Source organism: Natator depressus, chromosome 5 (assembly GCF_965152275.1).
Source record: "Natator depressus isolate rNatDep1 chromosome 5, rNatDep2.hap1, whole genome shotgun sequence".
NCBI lineage: Eukaryota > Metazoa > Chordata > Testudines > Cheloniidae > Natator > Natator depressus.
This window is the reverse complement of record NC_134238.1, coordinates 15,872,857-15,896,032: the sequence shown is the minus strand read 5'-3', so window position 1 is coordinate 15,896,032 and position 23,176 is coordinate 15,872,857. Positions and strand designations below refer to the sequence as shown.

The 23,176-nt window shown below is 43.8% G+C and overlaps 1 protein-coding gene across 1 annotated transcript in view; it reads left to right on the top strand.

Annotated features, from left to right (window-relative positions):
* The window catches only part of MYO5B (myosin VB), a 359,433-nt gene that overhangs the window by 159,810 nt on the left and 176,447 nt on the right, over positions 1-23,176 (top strand). The window contains exon 5 of the mRNA XM_074952355.1: positions 5,905-6,061. Coding sequence (XP_074808456.1) covers positions 5,905-6,061 — 157 coding nt within the window. The remainder of the gene's footprint in view (positions 1-5,904; positions 6,062-23,176) is intronic.

Below are 23,176 nucleotides of genomic sequence, written 5' to 3'. Positions count from 1 at the left end.
ACTCTGGCACAAACTTCATCTGTAACTTTGGGCAAATCACTAGGGGTATGTCTACACTTGGAGCTGGGTGTGTAATTCCCAGTTTGAGGAGACATGCCGGTGCTAGCTCAGTCACCCAATAGAGTGTAGCTGTGGTGGTGGGAGGGGCTAGCCACCCCAAGTATGTACCTGTCTGAGACACTAGGTGTATACTCGGGGTGACTTGTCACCCTGACTGTGCTCTATTTTGAGCACATTAGTTTGATCAGAGCTAGACGTGTATGTCTTCTCAAGCTAGGAATTACAACAACAATTCAAGTCAGGCATATATATTTTCAGAATGCTTTGCCTATTATGGTCTGAATACAACCACACATTTATTTCCTTTTCCCCCTCTCGTCCCTTCCCCTCTCCCTTTTCTAATCCTTGAGCAGGTATTTTTCCCACCAAACTGTCCACAGTGATGCCTAGATCCTTTTTCCTCCCGACCCCAGCTCTTGATTCTCTTATACCCTGTGGCATGGGTATTCTTTTCCTGTTTTAGGTGCAAAGAATTGTCTGCATTTCAAAGTAGCGTCTTTTCATCAAGAATCAGTCTTTGGGAAGGGGGGATGTACCATCTGATGTGTCAGACAAGTGATTGCTGCCACAGAGGAAAACAAAAATCAGTTCATTGGAAAATATTGACTGAATTTTAGAGAGAAGGCATTTTCTTTTGTAGAAACTATCACTTTGATCATTCTTTTGTAATCCAGAGTTTAACTAGAAAGATAAGAACCATTTGATCCAGGTGATCTCACAATTGTTTTTAGTACTGTAGCTAGTATTTCAAATAGAAAAAGGGCAGAAAACCTCAACAGGCCTGGAGAACCTAGCTGACTCATTCTGAACAGGAATGGGTCAGTAGTTAAGGCAAATCTTTGTGAAACTTCAGAAAAATGTGACCTGCGAAGCTGGTTGTATTAGCAGCAAATGGTGTTTGCTCGGTCTTTTATCACACTGTAATCCACTGGGATCAGTATGTGTGGGTGAACAACAATACATTTAAACAGAAAAGACAGGAGAAATAGCAAACAGAATTCAAAATATTACAGAAATGGCTAATTCATAATCAAATCTGAATCCCATTGATATGGCCTGGATCCAGGGCTTGTGGAACAGATTCCTGAAAGAATTATTGATGGAATCCCCCATTAGGTGGGACATTTAAAACTAGACTAGACAAAACATTAGAAAAAATACCAAAGGAAAAAATCTTTGTTGGTAAGGTGGTGCCTTCCATCTCTAACATCTGATTTAAAGTGTCAGAGTAGTAATATATGTGTGTGTGTGAGAACTTTTTATCCTCAAAATATTTTAACTGCTATAAAATACATATATACACACACCCATTTAGTTGTTTATTTCTTTGTCTTTTTAAGTGTACGGTTGTTAACCTGCTGTTTTGCGATTACAAAATTTTCAGAAGAAGGCGGCAGCAGTGGCCCAACTGTCTACAGTAGAAAAATGCTCAGTTCAGCCTGGAATATTGCAGGGAAAGGAGAGGAGTGGTGATAATCCCTTGACAGATGCGGCCCACTGAAAAATATTTAAGTGGGAAGGATGTGCTCAGGATTGCACAGGATACAAATACAGAAAGTGTCCCTGCCCTGAGATTCTGATATGTCTTGCTGGTGGACGTAGCCTTATAACTTGGATTTTACAAGTCGTGCTTAATTGGCTCTCAAAGACTGTGCTGGTGGTAATTTCCTTTTCTATGGCTTTAGACTTTTTGTCAAAGCTTCACTCTGTATAAGGCACGTTTTTAATTTGAGAGGGGACGGGGGACTGTAACTGTATCAGAAAATCAAAACTTTGTGGGAGATAATACAACTTTTGTGCACCATCTTTCCTGCAAACTGTACCCCCAAATGCCTTATAATACAATAGAAGCATTGTAAAAATGAGGAAAGATTAAGAGGAATAGGTGAGCAGATGCATTCAGCTGTGATCTGAGAGGGGCTGAAGAGTCCCTGAGGCAGAGAAATACAGAGATGTTGGCACATGGCAAGAGGAGAAGGCTCTTGCCCCATCATTGGCAGGACAGAAGAGGCCAGTGCTGGATCAGGAGCAAGAACAAGGAGAAGAGAAGGGTTAAAAGAGATCGAACATGATTCTCTGCTGCCTTGTGAAGTCATTGACACCTGTACAAAGCAAGTGTAGAATGCAGCCAGATCTGAATGGTGGCATTCCACCTCCACTTTGCATTGGTACAGATAACTACGCAAGCTGCATGGCAGTGGGGAAGCAGTCTGTGAGCTAAACAGCATAGTCCAGATGCTGCCAAAGAGCAGGTAAAGAATTTAGATAGCACACTTTATTGATCAATGATTCTTTTATTTTTCCACAGTCCAATAGGTGCCCCAACTATTGCTATAATCCTGATGACCTTAAGTCCATGTTAGCAGGAGCTTTTCTTGTAGGGAAAGGAAAGCTGTTGGGTTCTCCCTCCCACCTGCTTCTGGTTGTGAAGTACTCGACTGTCTCCTGTCCTTGATGAGGGCTGTGCCCAGAACAGAAGGTACACCCATTAATAGCTAAGCACTTAGCATCATAAAATATATGGCCTAGGATCATATTAGAGATTGTTTGCAAAATGAGTACAACAAAATATGCAGTGGAAGAAAAGGTGCGCCATGTCTTACGTGACAGTCATTATGGGTGCAACAAGATATTTAGAATGGTGTGGGGATTGTCAGCTGCATTCATCCTCTTATGTTAAATTATTGTTTATCCTTGATCAGGCTGCTTGAACATGATTTTCACATCATCTATATATGCTCCACTGAGCTGATGTGGCCTGATTTTCCTGACCCAGTATCAGGACTGATCTGCGACTGCTAGTAGTAAATATTTCCAACGGTCAGCGATGGGACACTAGATGGGGAAGGCTCTGAGTTACTACAGAGAATTCTTTCCCAGATGGCTGGTGCATCTTGCCGACGTGCTCAAGGTCTAACTGATCACCATATTTGGGGTTGGGAAGGAATTTTCCCCTGGGTCAGATTGGCAGAGACCTAGGGTTTTTTCACCTTCCTCTGCAGCATGGAGCCATGGGTCTCTTGCAGGTTTAAACTAGAGTTAATGGTGGATTCTCTGCAACTTGAAGTCTTTTTAAATCGTGATTTGAGCACTTCAGTAACTCAGCCAGAGGTTATGGGTCTATTACAGGAGTAGAAGGGTGAGGTTCAGTGGCCTGCAATGTGCTGATGTCAGACTAGATCATGATTGTCCCCTTCTGGCCTTAGTCTATGCGTCATTCTTGTCTGTCTTTACTTGTGAATTTATTGGGAGAGGGAGACACTTTTCCATTAGGAAGGAAAAAATCCAGGAGAAGCAGTGCAGATTGATGTATTATGTATGTGACCTCTTTCTTTCATTTCTTCTCCCTCACCCAGCAAGGGATAATCTGTTCATCTGCACTTTGGGGCAAATTCCAGAGCCTTTTGCTTTCTGTCTTTCCCTTTTGCATATGAGAATACACTTCTTTCTTTCCACATATAGGTGGTGTTCCTATTGATTTCATGCTGTATGTGGAAAATTACTTTCCACAGGAAACCCCACAAATAGTTCTTTAGCAAGATTAGCAAAACAGCCCTCACGGATCTTTTCACCAGTTTAACTGCAGTGCTTCCCTTTTTAGCGGCCTTGAATCACTTCCTCAATCTGCTCCGGGGATACAACTATTATGGCCTTCAACTGAACAGTGCTGCTTGTCATATTTATTGGGTACCTCTTCTCTGTGCCTGGAGCTAGCAGTAGTTACCAGTTCCTTTTATTAGGTGTTTAATGTGGTACTGCTGTTACTTTGTGGCCTCCTCTCAAGTCAGTGCTTCCTATAGCTTATTTCACAGTGCATCATACTAGGGAGTACAAAAGTGAGAGGTCAATATGTTGTCTAATAGTGCCTCACCCTGTCCTTGTGAGCCATTCATATTTACAGGAAGGGCTTGGTGTTAACTCAGCAAGAAGTCTGGAGAGCAGACAGCTATGCACTAGCAATTCATAATCTAGATATGTGACCTGCTCTGTCCTTGGGAACACATTGGGACAGATTCTCTCTGAACTGTTTGCTGCTTGGGTGAGATCACTCCTATGTTTCCAAGCACTGTACTTCACCCTGCTTAATTAACTGTCCCATAAATGGAGACCATGGAACTGTTACCTGGAATCCACACTGGCTAATGTTCTTTATGCAATCTGATCAAGCTGCCCAGGTAGCTGGATAAAGAGTATTTTGGGATTCCTCTCTCGAAAGTATAGTGGTGTCTGGTAGTAGCCGCTAGAGTTAGTTGCAAAATAGTTTCCATTACAGCCTCTCTGTTTTCCAGGGCTCACTCTTTCTGAAAGTTGCTTTTTGTGCTGAAATTTTCTATGCTTGGTCTCTGTTCAAAGATATTTTTTATCAAATTCCATCCAGCTTCTCTGAATTCAGAAAAAGTAAAGAATATGCCCTTTTACCAGGAAAGTGGTGAGACCTACTAATGTGTAGTAATATTGCTTGTGGCACCTTAGAGACTAATAAATTTATTAGTTAGTCTCTAAGGTGTCACAAGTCTTCCTTTTTCTTTTTGCGGATACAGACTAACGCGGCTGCTACTCTGAAACCAGTAATATTGCTGTAACGTTATGTAATCGTGGATGAAAGATTGTGTCCCAGATTCTGATCCCAGTTACACTGGTGTAAATTTGGAGTAAGAATCTTCTCCCAAAGGGAAATGCATGCAGTTTGATATCAGACTATGACCTTTTCCCGGGCACTATATCTTGCACTGGCAATGGAGTGGACGAGATCTTCTAACAGGTCTCTTCCATTTATATTTTCTGTTATTTATACACCTTTTATAATGGTGGTCAAATTTCCTTCTGCTGCTCTAGAGCCGGTGACACTCAATCCCTGCTGGTGCGAGGGATGGAGGGTAGGGAGTCTGTGGTCCTGACAGGGCAAAGCAGAGAGCCCCAGCCAGGACTCTTCTGCCGTTCCTGCAGGGATCAAGTTTCACCAGCCCTGTGTCAGCCCTCCACAGCAATGCTGTCACAGATGCGCTCCCTCCCCACAGTGACAGTGTCACAGTGCAGGAGCCATTCAGAAGCAGGGTGGCCTCCCCTGCCTCTGAAGGCTTCTCTTCCTCTTCACAGTTCCGGCCAGGGATCTCTGCTCTCTTATCCAAACCCTTTCCTTGTCCCTCTGCAGCACATATCTCATGCTGAGGGACAAGGGGGCTGATTCAGATAATGCAGAAGCTCGGATAGTAGGGTTTTGAATCAACGGGAGTCTACGACATAATGTTGAATCCCTTTTTTTTAAGGTACTAAGTTGTATCTCAGTAGTGTCCTACAGCAGTGAGTTCCACTATTAAAGGGCATATTAACGTACTTGCTGTGGGTCCAGTTCTCTGTTAGTTGGAATGCTGAGATGAAACATCAGTTTCTGTTTTTAAAAGGAATGAAGGGTGGGAGAGACCAAGAGCACAATAGTCTGTGGCTGATATCCAGCAAAATCCTGCTGAGTGATGATAGGAGGAATCTTAAACAGCAGGATTATCGTGACTGGAGAACTGTAGCGCTGGGGGGTGAATGCCAGGATGCTGGTTCCCTGCAGTAAGAGGCAGTGGTGCTTTGTAATTGTAGCAGTGGGTGATAAGATTAAAATAATTCTGTTCTAAAGTTTCCAGTTGGGAAATGTATCGTTCTGACACTGTGTTGGTTATGTTTTTTTCAATAGCATGAATACTTCATTCATCCTAGAATCTATGCACGTAAGGGAAACTTAAAGCAAACTGAGATGCATACGAGGATGCAAAAGAGCCATTGGAGCTGGGAGAGACAACCCAGAGCTTTACAAGCAGATGAGTGTATTAAAAGCCTTTCTCCTCTGACACACAGGGATGAGAAGAACCAGTCCATTATCGTAAGCGGAGAATCCGGTGCTGGAAAGACAGTCTCCGCCAAATATGCCATGCGCTTCTTCGCATCCGTTGGTGGCTCTGCCAGTGAGACCAACATTGAAGAGAAGGTCCTTGCATCCAGTCCAATCATGGAGGTAAAGCTGGCCCAACAGAAGTTACATAGATTTTTATTCTACTTTGAGCAATCTGTGTGCATTTGTTTCTAGCATTAGCAAATTGCACCAACTTAGGGTGGGATTCTTCAGGGTTGGGATCCTCCCTCTATTTTGTAGATGGGGCTTTCTGTCATCCTGTCTATGTACAGGACTTGTCTCAGTCTCAGAAGTGAGACCAAGGAATAGGAAAATATAGCTATTCTAACTAGATTTTATATAATTATTAAATATAGTCAATTAAAAAAAATAATAATTGGGATTGACTAGTTCAGGCAACTTTTTATGTGTAGGTCACTGGTTTAAAATCTGTCGCAGGACGGTAGTGACTATAAGCTGTTAAAATGTCTCTGTGTGGTGACCCAGTGTATGTGACCAACTGCTGGGTCTCTTTCTAGTTCTTGATCATGGAGATGGGGGTGGGGGGAAGCCCACCACAACTGGCCCACTTGTTGGCGGTCTCAGGAGTGAGGCCAAAGATTGAACGCTCCATGGAGACCGTTCAAACAGTCTCAGTGTTGCTGGAACTGTGCTAATAACAGCTCGGTATAAAGAAGGTTACAGGTGGCAGAGTTCAGGTGCCACTGCAGACATGATGTTTGTGTGGCCTTATCTACGTCATTAATAGTCTATCAGACTTCACCTTCCTTCTCCTCGCTTGTCGTCTTGTAGCATCCCTAACGTTTTCATTAATTCCATATATAGAGAGGGGTTTGTCTGTTGAATCTATAGACTGAATCAACATAGACCTACTTTTTTCATATTCTCTTATTCGCACTTATTGGCGATAGTACCTGCTAACTAGGCACGTGGAGATCTCTTTGCCCTGAACTAATTTTTTTTCCCCTCGCCTTACTAATGAAGGCATTTATAGGGCATCCATTGCTGTGGCATTTTGATGGCTTGAATTGATGTGGTTAAAAATATAGTCCCTGTCCCAAAGAACTTAGTCTTGTTGATTGATGTTAAAAGTAAATATTCTGCAACCCCCAGCATCAGCATAACTTTAAATGATTTTGAGAGGGGGATGCCTAGCCAGTGAGTTTAAAACTGAGTGAAAAGCCTGGACAAACAGTGCATCTAACGATACACTGACAAGGAAGGTGGTGGTGCTTAATAAATATCGGTAATTCACAATAACCCTGTCAGACAGGGAGAAACGTCTCTTCGGGTATGTCTACACAGCAACTAGACACCCACCGCACAGGGTCCTAGAGCCCAGGCTCCAGCCTGAACCCAGAAGTCTACAAAGCAATAAAAAAGCCCCTCAGCCCGAGTCCGGTGAGCCCAAGTCGGCTGGCACAGGCCAACCGCGGGTGTCTAGTTGCTGTGTTAGGGTATGGCTATGCAGCCAAAAAAACCCAACCTGCAGCAGCAACTCTCGGAGCCTGGATCAGCCGACCTTGAGCTTGCGCTGTGGGGCTAAAAATAGCGGTGTAGATGTTCGGGCTCAGGCTAGAGACTGGGTTTTGAGACTCCCTCCCCGCCCCCCGGTCACTGGGTTTGGCACCTAAGCTCCAGCCAGAGCCTGAATGTCTACAGTGCTATTTTTAGCCCTGCAGTGTGAGCTGGAGTCAGTTGACCTGGGCTTTGAGGCTCCCTGGCTGTGTCTACACAGCAATGTAAGCCTAGGGTTAATGGGACTCGAGTCAGCTGTCCTGTGTTGGGGACCCCTCGGCTTGAGCATCTACATTGCATTTTAACCCTAGGTTAAGAATGTTCTGACCCTTAAGAAGCACCTGAGTACATAAACTGCATAATGCACTCCTTTGGTGGCTGTCAGTAGAATAAGTGCAGTGTGAGAAGGCTGTAGTCTGAGAACTGGACTCTCCAGCTCCCAGCTGAATCACATGGGCAGGAAATGCCCATGTGCACCTGTTCTGAGGGTAATTAGGATGTCAGTGTCCAGGACTGTCAAACAATTAAAATGAAACTTTGCAATTCTTAATTTTTAAAACGAGATGTTCCACGGAGATGGTTTTTGTTGTTTTATTTATTTTTGTCTGTTTATCTTGAAGTTTGACATAAAATGTAGGTTTCAGAGGAAAAACACACACACGCCCGAGCCTCGCTGCTGTTGGCTGCAGAACAGTGAAGTGCATCCCCAGGGCTTGTGTGCAGTGTGCTCCTGCACCCTGGGAGGCAGGGATAAGGGCTCCCTGGGAGGCTGTGGGGAAGTTCGGGGCTGGTTCCCACTTGCTGTCCTGAACGTGCACGCAGCCCAGTCACCGCTGCACATGCAGCCCCAGGGAGGGCTGTGGGGTTTAGGAACAAGGGCCAGAGAGTGGAGCAGGACCAAGTGGCTGTTCTGCAGGGCGAGGGAGTGGCAGGGCTCCCAATTTAGCATGGCCGGGGGAGGAATGATCCCAACATCCTGATGTCCAGGAGCTGCCTTCTGCCTGTCAGCTTTGCTCCCTGCTCTGGACACGTGTCGCACAACAGTGAGGAGGAGCTGGAGCCAGAGCTACCAGCATAAGAGGAGCAGGAAGGGCGATTGCGTTCGGCCAGACAGTAATGGCGCTTCTGGCTGCTGCGCTGGCTGCCTTCAGTGCTGCTCCTCTGTCGCCAGGAACTCTGAGATACATCCAGAGGGCTGCTGGGGCCTGTGCGTACAGGAAACCAACAGAGCTCGGACTGTCCAGCCCTGCGGGGTCCTGGGCCCCTGGGTCTGAGCCCTAGGTTAGCACATTTGAAGTGTGGACGTGAGGGGAGTTTGGCTTGAACTGGGCTTAAATTGCTGTGTAGACAAACCCACTGCTGCGGGTCTTTTTTTGCTGTGTAGACGTACCCTTTTATAACTTGAGCCTGGGATATTCGGGACTTTGTTGATTATAACCTGAAATCAGGGCTGAACTCTTACCCTGGCACACTGAGGCATTGCCAAGTGGATTATGAGAGGCAGATGATTTACTTGTGGGAATATTGAGCTGGTCCCTATCCTAACCATTGCCATACTGGCTGAAGGGATTTTTACGTACAGTTGTTGGATGCATCTAGACTGCAGCTTTATTTTTATCCTTTCCAAAGTGGCTGAAGAAATATATATTAATGGCTGCATTTATTGCAGATATTGTAGGCACAGCCCATAGTGCCTATGCTGGGTCTGGAGAGCTGCCACTGTTGTACAGTAACATAGCTGCGATGACAGGCCTCTTCCATTTTGGGTGGCGGATGCCCCAGTGGACACCCCTGTATATCTGTAACAATAAAACGGATGTATTTTCTTTGTTGTGAATTTAGAAAAGTGCCAGATTGCCCCTGTTATATGATGGAGGACTTCACTTTCTAGGGATATTCGTGTCATAAGAGCACGCTTCCCTCACAGTGCCCCAACAATGTGCTTCAGTACGTGTGAGAAGGGACCATTATTAGAGATGAGAAGGGCGTTCAGTCTCCAGCTCATTCACTCAGCCTCTTTGCTCAGACTATCAACAAGGTTACCAATTATCCTTCCAAGCTTTGTCTGCAAAGTGGATGGCACATGAGGAACCACAGCCCTAGAGTATATTAAATGATGTGGTGATGTGTCCAGTTCTTAGTGGACTAAGTGTAGACAAGTCCACCTCAGAAAACCACCATCACAAACAGTTGTTAATCAGCATTCTTGTTTGGCAGTCTCACCTGAGAGGTACTTCATAGTACTGGTAAGTTGTTGACCTTGATCGTATGCTCCTTGTGGAAGGGACCATGTCCTTCTACATGTCTGTAAAGTTCCAACACACTATGGGTGCTATACAAGTACTAAATAAAATTGAATGATGATTGAGTGGGCATGGGTCGTAGGCGCTGACTTTTTTATTTTTCCCCAGGGGTGCTCCACCCCCGCTCCGCCCTGAAGCCCTGCCTCCACTGCACCTCTTTCCCTGAGGCCCTGCCCTTACTCCACCCCTGCCCCAACAGTCCCCCCCACCCCGCTGCTCTCTGCCCTTCCCCAAGCCTCTCCCCCAGCTGCCAAACAGCTGATCAGTAGTGCCCCGTGGATCACCTGCTTGGGTGGGGTCCCACTGAACAGCTGTGGGTGGTGGGTGCTGAGCACCCACTATTTTTCTGTGGGTACTCCAGCCCCGGAGCACCCACAGATTCTGCATGTATGGGCATGGTGACTAAAAATATCCTCTAACCCCTGAAGGAGTAGGGGTTGAGGCACACACTGGTAGTAAGGGGGAACTTGGCACTGCTGCCCTCCTGTGCTGTACCTGTCCCATGAATAAAGAGAGGGCATGAAATACCAGGAATGTTAGTCTGGCAGCTATCACCAGCACGAAGCTCACTTGTCTTAAAAACCTGAGGTAACTGACTTGAACCAAGCTTTCCTAAAGCTGAGCGATAATTGATCACAGTGGGTTTTCTGTAAGTTTGTGTTTATTGTCAGCCCCGTTACATTTTAAGTGAAGTCTCAGCTGTTACATCAATGGTTGGTACCAGTGCTGTTCTGGCATGGAATCAATACCCTTTCCAAAGAAGCTCTTTGTCCTGTAAATACCCCTGGTTTGAACTTGTCAACCCTTGCTCGTTCCCCTTTCTTAGGCAATGGCACCCTGTGTCTCACCCATCTATTTTCAGCGTGTCATGGCTTCCTTTCCTTTTACTCTCAGCACTGTTCTGAGTGTTTAGCAACCTCCACACATTAAGGCAAGACAAATAATTCATTCCAGCTAATCCTGTGCAACTCAAGCAGTTTTCAGTCATGGCAAATTGTCTTTAGTTGTGTTTTACTGTGCAGTTCCGCTGCAGCTGTTATAGCCCTTAGAAAGGGGGACGTCTTGTTGGGTCCTCTAGTCCATCTCCTTGCTAATGCAGGATTGTAACTTGGATCTTCCTAAAACTGTAGGTGACTAGAATACTGCACCTCCTCGCCATTCTACAGAGAACAGGACAGCTTTGCTCACTATTACCAGAACCCTATCTATCTCCCATTGGTAAAATATAGACCCTGAAGGAGATCATCAGAGGTGGTCAAGATACATTTGATGATGGAGTCGCTGGGAAATTGTGGAGATAAATGGCTCTAAGCCACCTTTCCCTTCTTCCAATCCTGGGGCCATTCCAGTCCTAGTGTTTCCCTGGTGCAGTCCAATGTGCCTTCTTCAATAAGGGTTCTTTTTTTCTCAAGTGCTGAGAGCGCTGTCTTGATTATCGGCATCCATTTTTCAATATTCTTCTCTGAAGGCTCCTTCTTCCACATGTACTGAAAATAAATCTCTACTCTCTGCCAACTCTAATTTCAAATTGTGGTGTATATGACAAAATGTGTTAGGATTCTGCTGTTCTACCAGCCAGTGGTCTCTTGTTCCATTGAAAAGGAATGTACTTTCTCAATTCCAAGCTGCAGCTGAAAGCCCGCCAGCAGAACTCTGGCCTGACTTCTTTGACCTGACCCACATATTGAGGTCTGACCCTAAACCATAAGCACGAACGTCCTGTAGACAATTGACAGCAAGTGAAATAAAATATTCCCTTTGTCATCCCTCTACCAATTTAAGAGAAGAGAAAAAGAGGTGGTGCTTGTGTGCTACAGATATAACGGTTAAGGGTAAAATTTTCAAAAGCACCTATGTCCCATTTTCAGAAGTGACTTAGGAGCCCAAGTCCTATTGACTTTTAAAGTGCCTATGTCTTGTTTGAAAGTGGGACTTAAGCGCTTTTGAAATTTTTACTCTAAATCTCTAATTTCAGTTACCTCAGGCGTTTGATTTCCCTCGTTCTGTGAGGTGTCAGGTTCAATTCTTTTTTTAAATTTCACAAAAGCAAGTTAATGATGTAGGGAAAGGTAGTGTGTGACTGCTAGATACAGAATCTAAGATTCTCCAGAAGATGAGCAATTTTGGGACCTGATCCTGCAAAGATCAGGGCCCAGAATAAGTAGTCCTTTTGACTTGAATGAGACTGCTTATCTGAACAAAGTTAAGCCAGTCAACGAGACTGTTTATGGGAGTAAAGCACATGCATTCGTATTTACAGCTTCTGGGTCTTATAGTTCAGGTACTAGTGTTCATGGCACCTAGATACCACAGCAGGGCACTCATTAAATAAAACAAAATTAAACCTCAAGAGAGGTCGCTGGCTCTAAGAGTGCTGCTATAATTTCAGGATTTTTTCTTGTAAGCTCCATTATATAGAGTTTCATGTCTTGGATATTGAATCTCATCTATGTTTCGGGTGCCCATCATAGTAATATCTAACCACCACTTGGATACGTTACCAACCACATTTTTACAGGGATTGCCAATGAGAATTTTTAGAGAGACAAGGTGGGTGAGGTAATATCTTTTATTGGACCGACTTCTGTTGGTGAGATAAGATATTACTTCACCCACCTTGTCTCTCTAACACCCTGGGGTCAACACAGCTACAACAACACGGCGTACAATCATGGGGATTTTTAAAATTTGATTTAACAAGATATACTAGCACACCAAATATACAGAGATAGTGTGTGTATGCTCTGGTGTGATGTTACTTGATATAACAGGTCTACAGCTCAATCTGATTCATGTGTCCAAGTATGTTGTTGGCCAGGATCCCCTGGGGGACTAACATGAAGGGGAAGGGAGTCCAGGAGAGCTGGCTGTATTTCAAGGAATCCCTGTTGAGGTTACAGGGACAAACCATCCCGATGAGTCGAAAGAATAGTAAACATGGCAAGCGACCAGCTTGGCTTAATGGTGAAATCCTAGCGGATCTTAAACATAAAAAAGAAGCTTACAAGAAGTGGAAGGTTGGACATATGACCAGGGAAGAGTATAAAAATATTGCTCGGGCATGTAGGAAAGATATCAGGAGGGCCAAATCGCACCTGGAGCTGCAGCTAGCAAGAGATGTCAAGAGTAACAAGAAGGGTTTCTTCAGGTATGTTGGCAACAAGAAGAAAGCCAAGGAAAGTGTGGGCCCCTTACTGTATGAGGGAGGCAACCTAGTGACAGAGGATGTGGAAAAAGCTAATGTACTCAATGCTTTTTTTGCCTCTGTTTTCACTAACAAGGTCAGCTCCCAGACTGCTGCGCTGGGCATCACAGAATGGGGAAGAGATGGCCAGCCCTCTGTGGAGATAGAGGTGGTTAGGGACTATTTAGAAAAGCTGGACGTGCACAAGTCCATGGGGCCGGACGAGTTGCATCCGAGAGTGCTGAAGGAATTGGCGGCTGTGATTGCAGAGCCCTTGGCCATTATCTTTGAAAACTCGTGGCGAACGGGGGAAGTCCCGGATGACTGGAAAAAGGCTAATGTAGTGCCAATCTTTAAAAAAGGGAAGGAGGAGGATCCTGGGAACTACAGGCCAGTCAGCCTCACCTCAGTCCCTGGAAAAATCATGGAGCAGGTCCTCAAAGAATCAATCCTGAAGCACTTACATGAGAGGAAAGTGATCAGGAACAGTCAGCATGGATTCACCAAGGGAAGGTCATGCCTGACTAATCTAATCGCCTTTTATGATGAGATTACTGGTTCTGTGGATGAAGGGAAAGCAGTGGATGTATTGTTTCTTGACTTTAGCAAAGCTTTTGACACGGTCTCCCACAGTATTCTTGTCAGCAAGTTAAGGAAGTATGGGCTAGATGAATGCACTATAAGGTGGGTAGAAAGCTGTCTAGATTGTCGGGCTCAACGGGTAGTGATCAATGGCTCCATGTCTAGTTGGCAGCCGGTGTCAAGTGGAGTGCCCCAGGGGTCGGTCCTGGGGCCGGTTTTGTTCAATATCTTCATAAATGATCTGGAGGATGGTGTGGATTGCACTCTCTGCAAATTCCCAGATGATACTAAACTGGGAGGAGTGGTAGATACGCTGGAGGGGAGGGATAGGATACAGAAGGACCTAGACAAATTGGAGGATTGGGCCAAAAGAAATCTGATGAGGTTCAATAAGGATAAGTGCAGGGTCCTGCACTTAGGATGGAAGAATCCAATGCACCGCTACAGACTAGGGACCGAATGGCTAGGCAGCAGTTCTGCGGAAAAGGACCTAGGGGTGACAGTGGACGAGAAGCTGGATATGAGTCAACAGTGTGCCCTTGTTGCCAAGAAGGCCAATGGCATTTTGGGATGTATAAGTAGGGGCATAGCGAGCAGATCGAGGGATGTGATCGTTCCCCTCTATTCGACACTGGTGAGGCCTCATCTGGACTACTGTGTCCAGTTTTGGGCCCCACACTACAAGAAGGATGTGGATAAATTGGAGAGAGTCCAGCGAAGGGCAACAAAAATGATTAGGGGTCTAGAGCACATGACTTATGAAGAGAGGCTGAGGGAGCTGGGATTGTTTAGTCTGCAGAAGAGAAGAATGAGGGGGGATTTGATAGCTGCTTTCAACTACCTGAAAGGGGGTTCCAAAGAGGATGGCTCTAGACTGTTCTCAATGGTAGCAGATGACAGAACGAGGAGTAATGGTCTCAAGTTGCAATGGGGGAGGTTTAGATTGGATATTAGGAAAAACTTTTTCACTAAGAGGGTGGTGAAACACTGGAATGCGTTACCTAGGGAGGTGGTAGAATCTCCTTCCTTAGAGGTTTTTAAGGTCAGGCTTGACAAAGCCCTGGCTGGGATGATTTAACTGGGAATTGGTCCTGCTTCGAGCAGGGGGTTGGACTAGATGACCTTCTGGGGTCCCTTCCAACCCTGATATTCTATGATTCTATGTTGTTGTCCTCCATGTCTTGGTTCATGCTGCTCCTATGCCTTGAACTCCCTTCCTGAGCCCATCTGCCATGTCTTCTTTCTCACCTCTTTGAAATTCCTTCTCAGCATCCACTTTGAGGTTTGTGTAAATGATAGCATCTCACGCACTTAAATATAAAACCACTGTAGAATACTTCATTACGTTCAAAACACATGAACGTCCTTCCTGAGTGACCCCATAATTTTATTGTACTCTTGTTCTTCTCCTTTTTCGTTTTCTCCATTCCATGTTCTCCTCTTGGTTTAGATTGTAAATACTTGAGCACTCTGGGGGCAGAGAATCTAGTGTAAAGGGCTAAGAATATTTATGGGTTGTATAAGTAATCTCACTCTTACTCTCACACTATTTAAAAGAACATTAAGGTTTCAAAGTCAAGCCCTCAAATGTTGCGTATTCATTATGATACCATCTTTACTTAAAAAGAAAAGGAGTACTTGTGGCACCTTAGAGACTAACCAATTTATTTGAGCATGAGCTTTCGTGAGCTACGGCTCACTTCATCAGATGAGCTGTAGCTCACGAAAGCTCATGCCCAAATAAATTGGTTAGTCTCTAAGGTGCCACAAGTACTCCTTTTCTTTTTGCGAATACAGACTAACACGGCTGTTACTCTGAAACCTGTCATCTTTACTTACAGGATCACATACTATCTTTTCCACAGGACCCCGTCTCATTCAGTGCCCATTTTCTGGTTGCCTGGCAAAACCTGAGGGTCTGATTTGCAGAAGTGCCGAGCACTCACACCTGCAGCTGAAGTCAATGGGAGCTGTGCTTTGAACATATAAAGTGCTATATAACGCTTAGTGCTCTGCAAAATCAGGCCCTTGGTAACTCAAATTGGGCACCAAAAATATAGTGGATTTTTGATTTTAATGCTTTCTGTGCCTCAGTTCTCCACCTGTAAAATGAGGATGATGATAATACCCACTCATCTCAGAGTTTTTGTGAAAATAAATTCATTAAAGTTTGTGAAGGGGGGTGTGTGTGTGTGTGTGTGTGTGGTCTGTTTTGGGGACGGGTTATAAATTTTATTTGGGGTTATTTTTAGCAATTTTTGCATTTTATATAGATGTCCAAAAATCTGGTTTTGAGGGGCTGTCTCTTTGTATATACTGTAATGACTAAAGTACGTATCTGTGTATAATATGCACTACTCATTACAGTATATGCAAAGAGTGAGCCCCCTCCCCCCTGAAATCTGATTTTTGGACATCTATACAAAAAGCAAAAATTGCTAAAAATAAACCCCAAAGAACTAAATCCATGTACTATAGCAATGAATAGTCTCTTATACTGTTCCCTAGTGTGCTTTAACATAGTGCTGTTTCAAACAGCACTGTGTTACAGCTGACTAGGGTACCTTTAGTGAGCACCAGCAGGGTCTACTTTGACCAATTAATGCACAGCCAGTTTAATATGCTTTAGAAATCACACCCCCATAGTCCACATTGCTGCTCCAGGTCCACAAGCCCTTACAGACAAGTAGCCATTTTGGGGAGCTTTTTGGTGTTTCTTGGATAAACACCAATTTTAATTTTTTTTTGTATCAGATGTTTTATGGGTGTTCATTGGTTAAAACAAAATCAGAAGCCCTGCCGTTAGCAATGAGTGCCACAGAAAAGCCGATGAGGAAACTAATAATTCTGTCTTTGGAGCACCATAGTGTGGGCAACAGATTGAAAAATGAACAGAGAACAAAATATCTAATAGTTATGTGAGCACGATCCATCTTGTGCCCTGAATGAGGCAGGGGTCCTGTGGAGAAAAAATAGCATGTGATCATGTAATTCAAGAGTTTACCATAATGCCTACTTACAGTGAGGCTGAATAGCACCAGCAACCTTAATTCTGGCATTTCCTAAATTTTGAGCATTTGACTTTGCAACCTTAATCTTTGAACATAGGGAGTTTTGTGTGCAATTTCATAGCTTTTTTTTTTTTTAAAAAAAAAGCAAACTGAAAAATAAAACATTCTGTTGCATGGCGTCTTATTTACACGCACAGGGTTCCGCAGCAGCATCGGGATCTTTAGCGCCCCCACACAGACCTCTGCCACTTGAACTGATGGAGTAACAGATAACAAAAGTAAGCTGTAATCCTCAGTAGACCAGCACTAAAGGAGGATAAGATACATGCTTTGCCAATGGGTTTCACACACACTTGTTGACAGCAGAGGAATGGTGAAACTCAAGAATCTTGAGCAGAATGTGCTCTAGTGGGCACATACTCTTTCACCCATTCACCCCCAAAAGCTTCACCCCCTTCTGCTTTGTCCCCTCCAGCACATCGCTGTCCAACTCCTGTCTCTTCCCCATCCCTGGTTCCTCATCCTATCCAGCTGACGTACCCAGCCATCTCCAGTCACTTCCCCCTCTTTCCCAGTCGTCTTGCCCAGCCACTCCCAATTCCCCTCCTCCTCCTGGTTCTTTTTCGCATTCCTCTTCCCCACTGGCTCCCAGATCAGCTAGTCCCAGTTCTCTCCCCATGCTCAAGTTTCTCATCAATGTGTCTTTTCCCTACTTATCTCCCCCTTCCCCCCCCCGCCCTGGTTCTTACTCCCAGTCTCTTTTCAGCCAGACCCAGTTTCCCTCCCTGGCTCCCATTCCCATCTCCTTGCTCAGGCAGTCCCAGTCTCTCCACTCTCAGCTCCTGGTTCACCCAACCCCTGTTTCCTTGCCCCAGTCTACTATCTCTCGACCCCCCTGCCCGCCCCCCGGCCCCTTCCCCACTGTGTCCCAGGTTCTGGCTCTTGTGCCTTCTGCAAAAGGCAGTTTCCTTCTCCTCAATACCAGGGCCCAGCAGAGGGGACGTTGAGAGCAGCACCGGAGAGAAGCTCCCTGCTCTCAGTTCACATGCCTGGTTCTGAGTCCAGCCCAGCCTGCAGCTGCCCAGACCCACAATTTCAGAGAGAGTTTGCTCAGCCACAGTTTATAGCACGCTCAGTGCAGCCGGAATCTTCAAGGACTTTAGCTGGAAAGCTCTAACAAGTCTCCACTGTGCTTGTGTGACCTGTGATTTTTTTTTTTCCCCCCAAAGTTTATAACTTGTCTAAATGGGCTGATTTTTTCCTGAAGGTTGTAAAGGGCACCTTCCTGATGCAAAGACTACACCCCTGCCAAATTTCAAGGCCCTGTTCCAGTCGATGAGTATTTAACAGGAAACATCGCCAAATTTTTTAACCTGGGCAAAACAACATATTTTTCTCTTTGTTCTTTGAAATAGCTGAACCGTTTTGGTTGAACTTTTCCAAAATAATCCAGACTGAGGCAGCTGCCTGGCCTGGAAAATGTCAGCCAAAATTATTAAAATTGGACAGTTTTATAGGCACCTGAAAACAGGGTCTTACCATATGAAGTGTCAGGCACCCTTAGTTATAGGTGGCACTACCAGCCCTAGCTATAAGTAGTACACTGATCCTTCACCAACTTCAGATGGTTGCCAGGGTTTATGTTCTCCAGCATTTACCAACAAATTGTAATGTCAGAGAGCCTGAAGTGTAATATCCAGGGAAAGGTTGGATGGCTGCAGGATTGGAGAAAGACTCCTTGTGGAAAATATGGTAATAGATGTGAGCCACTGTTATGTTTTCATTTCCTACAAGAGGTGCAGGAGTTCTCATCATCCCCTCCTATTGTTTGTTTTAATCTGTTTTAAATTGTAATCTCTTCAGGGCAGGGATCATATCATCCCGTGTATTTGTACAGTGCCTCACTCAGAAGTGGCCTGGTCCTTTTAGGGGCCTCTGATTGTGGAGTTACCGTGATACACATTACTATTTTTTTACTAAAATTTATTAAGTTCAAGTCTGTCTGGTATCTCTGAGCATCCAGCTTGGTTTAGAGACTTCTGGGAGGGTCATATTAAAGCTATCTGAATTAAAGATGTGATACTCAAGGGACAGATTGGTTGTAGTTGATTTTTGTTTTTCGTTTTTTCACTGTGCTCTGTGATGGAGTTATCTCCTGCAGAGCCATCAGTATCGACCATATAATCATTTCTCTGTTCCTGCTTAGTCGATCAAATGCAAATGCCTGTAATGGAGACTTACACAACATTGTCTGAAGCTGGGATCCCTGGTGGATTGAGTTTTAATGACGACAGATTTTTAATTTAGAAGGGCTTTGATGAGGGGATGGAATTAATAAACCCTTTATCATAGATCAGATGTGAAGAGTCAAATCCTCAGCTGAGCACCCAGGGCAAGGAGCTGGAGATGTGCAGGGGGAGGGAGAAGGGGAGAATAATTCTTTTTCCAACCTCCTCCCCAAGCAGAGCAGCATCTGCAGAGCCACTCTGGTCACTCGGGAACCCTAAGGTACAGTAGTAGCACCCGCAGCCCTAATGCTTCCTATACAGTCAGGTGGTGGTGTGAAGTTCCTTTAGAAGCTGCCCCAAGTTGTTTATCATGGAAAAACACCCCCAGCAACCCAGCTCCTCTGGTCTTGATGCAAAAAGCTCGTGGTCTGCAGCATCCATGTCCCGCCAAGATGGCGTCGCACCAGAATGGCCAGTTGCTAGGGATAATGCAGAAGTTTGAGGAGTGTGTGTGTGTATGTGTGTGTACACTCTTGCACAGTTTTGTACTGGCCCCCAATGGAATACATGTCTTGTGTGGTGAGTCTTCTGAATCTCTAATTTCCTTGACTTTGTGATGAAGCGAGCATCCAGCACAGATCCTGTGTATCGTTGGGTGCTGGGGCTGCTGCTAGCCCACCAGGCTCGCTCGGACTGTAGAACATATGTACCACCTTTCTTTGGGCATCAAAACAGCAGTTTCTCCAGTCACAAAGGTTCAATGTTAAGGTATTCCTGTAATGTGAAATATGAGCAGATAGAAATCATTGCATAAATTTCATATCATCTGATGATTTTCACAAGGACTTTCAGAATGCTAGGCTCTCCCCTTCCTATTAGCTCAAATGATGCAATCTTCAATAGAAGTTTTCAGTCTCAGCAAACAGCTTCCCAAGAAAAGAAGCACTAAATTTGATAGAGGCCTTATTCTTCATCCGCTTAGTCCTTTTTAAGTCAAAGTGAAGTTGAGCACATGAGCGAGTGGCCAAACTTAATAAAAATGTTCTCTTTTTACTGTAGGGGGAGGAGACCTGTGGTTTGAGTACAGGAGCAAGAAGTAGGAATCCCAGGTTCCAACCTTGTCATTGATACTGACTGACTCAATGTGTTGCTTTGAGCAATTCACTTATTTTCTCAATGCCTCTATTTCCTCTCCTGTAAAATAAGGTTAATAATATTTGTCCATCTGACAGATGTGTTGATCTGGGTTATTGATGGTAGAATGCTTTAAAGATGTACTAAGTAGTATTGTGTTTTCCCCCTGCAACCTTTGTGTGATATGATAGTACCGCTAACATTAACTAAAGTATGGGGGGAAAGGTACTGCAGGTATAGCAAACTAATGTGAACATGAAGTGCTGCCCTTGAATTCTTTCCTGCAAGATCTATCTGACAGCCATGATGCTGGCAAAATGTGTGCACTTGGAGATTTACACCAGACTGTTGGATTCCTTATGCATAAAGACAAACTCTTAATTGGTGTGGAGATCTGGATGATGCCACATACACCCTATTGCATGGAATATCAGACCTGCTCAAATATATATAAACCCGTTGATCCCCAGTGGCTGAACCAAAGAGGGATATAAGCATAGAAGCCTTAGTATTAATATAGCTGATGGTGGTTCACCTGCTGTTTTGGAGCTGAATGTCCCAAATACTGTTCCCAGTGGTTCAAATGTGCAGGTGAATTGACAGTCATGATGCGTTCAGCACATTGATTCCTTGAGTTTTCTGGTATGCACGGACAAATAAAGCTTTTTTTAGTGTATCTTTCTCTAGGAGATGCTTCAGGCTTCTTATCTGACTTGTAAAAACAATTCACTCTTGTGCTTGTGCAGTCTGAATTTCCTTCTGTCAGATGTTATAAATGCTCACTCTGATCTGTGAGCTAGATTCTGACTGCAAATTGTGGCTGTCAAGCGATTTAAAAAAAATCGTGATTAATCGCACTGTTAAACAGTAATAGAGTACCATTTATTTAAATATTTGTGGATGTTTTCTACGTTTTCAAACTGACTTCAATTACAACAAAGAATAAAGAGTGTACAGTACTCACTATATTTATTTTTATTACAAATATTTGCATTGTAAAAAACAAAAGAAATAGTATTTTTCAATTCACCTAATACAAATACTGTAGTGCAGTCTCTTTATCATGAAAGTTGAATTTACAAATGTAGAATTATCTACAAAAAATAATTGCACTCAAAAACAAAACAATGTAAAACTTTAGAACCTACAAGACTACTCAGTCCTACTTCTCGTTCAGCCAATCACTCAAACAAGTTTCTTTATGGGGGATAATGCTGTCCGCTTCTTATTTACAATATCACCTGAAAGTGAGAACAGGCATTCACATGGCACAGTTGTAGCCGGTGCTGCAAGATATTTACCTGCTAGATGCACCAAAGATTCATATGTCCCTTCATGCTTCAACCACCATTCTAGGGGACATGTGTCCATACTAATGGGTTCTGCTCGGTAACGATCCGAAGCAGAGCAGACTGATGCATGTGTTCATTTACATCATCTAAGTCAGATGCCACCTGCAGAAGATTGATTTTCTTTTTTGGTGGTTCAGGTTCTGTAGTTTCCGCATTGGAGTGTTGCTCTTTTAAGACTTCTGAAAGCATGCTCCCTACTTTGTCCCCCTCAGATTTTGGAAGGCACTCCAGATTCTGAAATCTTGGGTCAAGTTCTGTAGCTATGTTTAGAAATCTCACATTGGTACCTTTTTTGTGTTTTGTGAAATCTGCTGTGAAAGTGTTATTAAAATGAACATGTGCTGGGTCATCATCCGAGACTGCTATAACATGAAATATATGGCAGAATGCAGGTAAAACAGAGCAGGAGACTTACAATTCTCCCCCCAGGGAGTTCAGTCACAAATTTACTTAAAGCATTATTTTTTTAACGAGTGTCATCAGCATGGAAGCATGTCCTCTGGAATGGTGGCTGAAGCATGAAGGGGCATATGAATGTTTAGCATATCTGGCACACAAATATCTTGCAGTACCTACTACAAAAGTGTCATGTGAATGCCTATTCTCACTTTCAGGTGACATTGTAAATAAGAAGTGGGCAGCATTATCTCCTGCAAATGTAAACAAATTTGTTTGTCTTAGTGATTGGCAGAATAAGAAGTAGGACTGAGTGGACTTGTAGGTGCTAAAGTTTTACATTGTTTTGTTTTTGAGTGCAGTTATGTAAAAAAATTCCTACATTTGTAAATTGCACGTTCACGATAAAGAGATTGCACTACAGTACTTGTATTTTTCAATTCATCTCACACTATCTTTTGTTTGTCATTTTTACAGTGCAAATACTTGTAATCAAAAATGATAATATAAAGTGAGCACTGTACGCTTTGTATTCTGTATTGTAATTGAAATCAATATATTTGAAAATGTAGAAAAACATCAAAAATATTTAATACATTTCAATTGGTATTCTATTGTTTAATGGTGTGATTAAAACTGCGATTAGTTTTGTTTGAGTTAATCGCATAAGTTAACTGCAGTTAATCAACAGCCCGACTACAGATATTGGCCAGTCACAGCAGGGTAGTTTTACATGATACGTTGTGGTCTTTGACATGCATCTGGGACTGTAATCTGGCCCCAGAAGTGGGATGGGAACCTATGAGCCCCCCCCTGAAATGAACAGAAGAAAATTGGAAGTTTAGCTTTTCTACCCTGCAAATCTCTGCTGCTGATCTCTATGGTGGGTATGAAACAAATGGGAAAAACAATGTGCATCATTCAGAATGAAATTAGAAATGCTATTGCCAGAGAGACATTTCATTCTTTAAATTAAGCAGGAAAATATATTACTATAATTATTCCATAGCCACTTTTAACCATAAAGCCCTGTTGGCAGGCATTTATATATAACCTTTAACAGTAATACACTGGTTAAGCACAGTTCTGGTTATGTGTATATCCTGGGAATTGTACATAACCCAGGATCTCCCAGTGTGGCTGATATGAAAAGTAGTTTGACCTTTTTTTCACTTCCTACCAAGGATGGGGATGTACTGGGCAGCCTTCTTGCAGGTGGGTAGCTCCCCTTTCTCCTGATGCCCCATTTATCTAAAAGCTTCCTTTATCCTTTGAGTCTTTAGCTAACCAGGTTTGTGCTTTATTTGAGAGAGCCTCTCTTCCTGTGTTCCTAATGCTGACTCTTTGATCAATGAAAATCAATGGTAGTTAGGTACTTAACTCTCTTAGGCTACTCTCAAAATCCCAGCCTAAGTTACTTGAGAATACTGAAGTGGTCGTGTAAAACCAATAGACTAAGCGTACATCTACACTGGAACTGGAGGTGTAATTTCCAGCTCAGGTAGACAT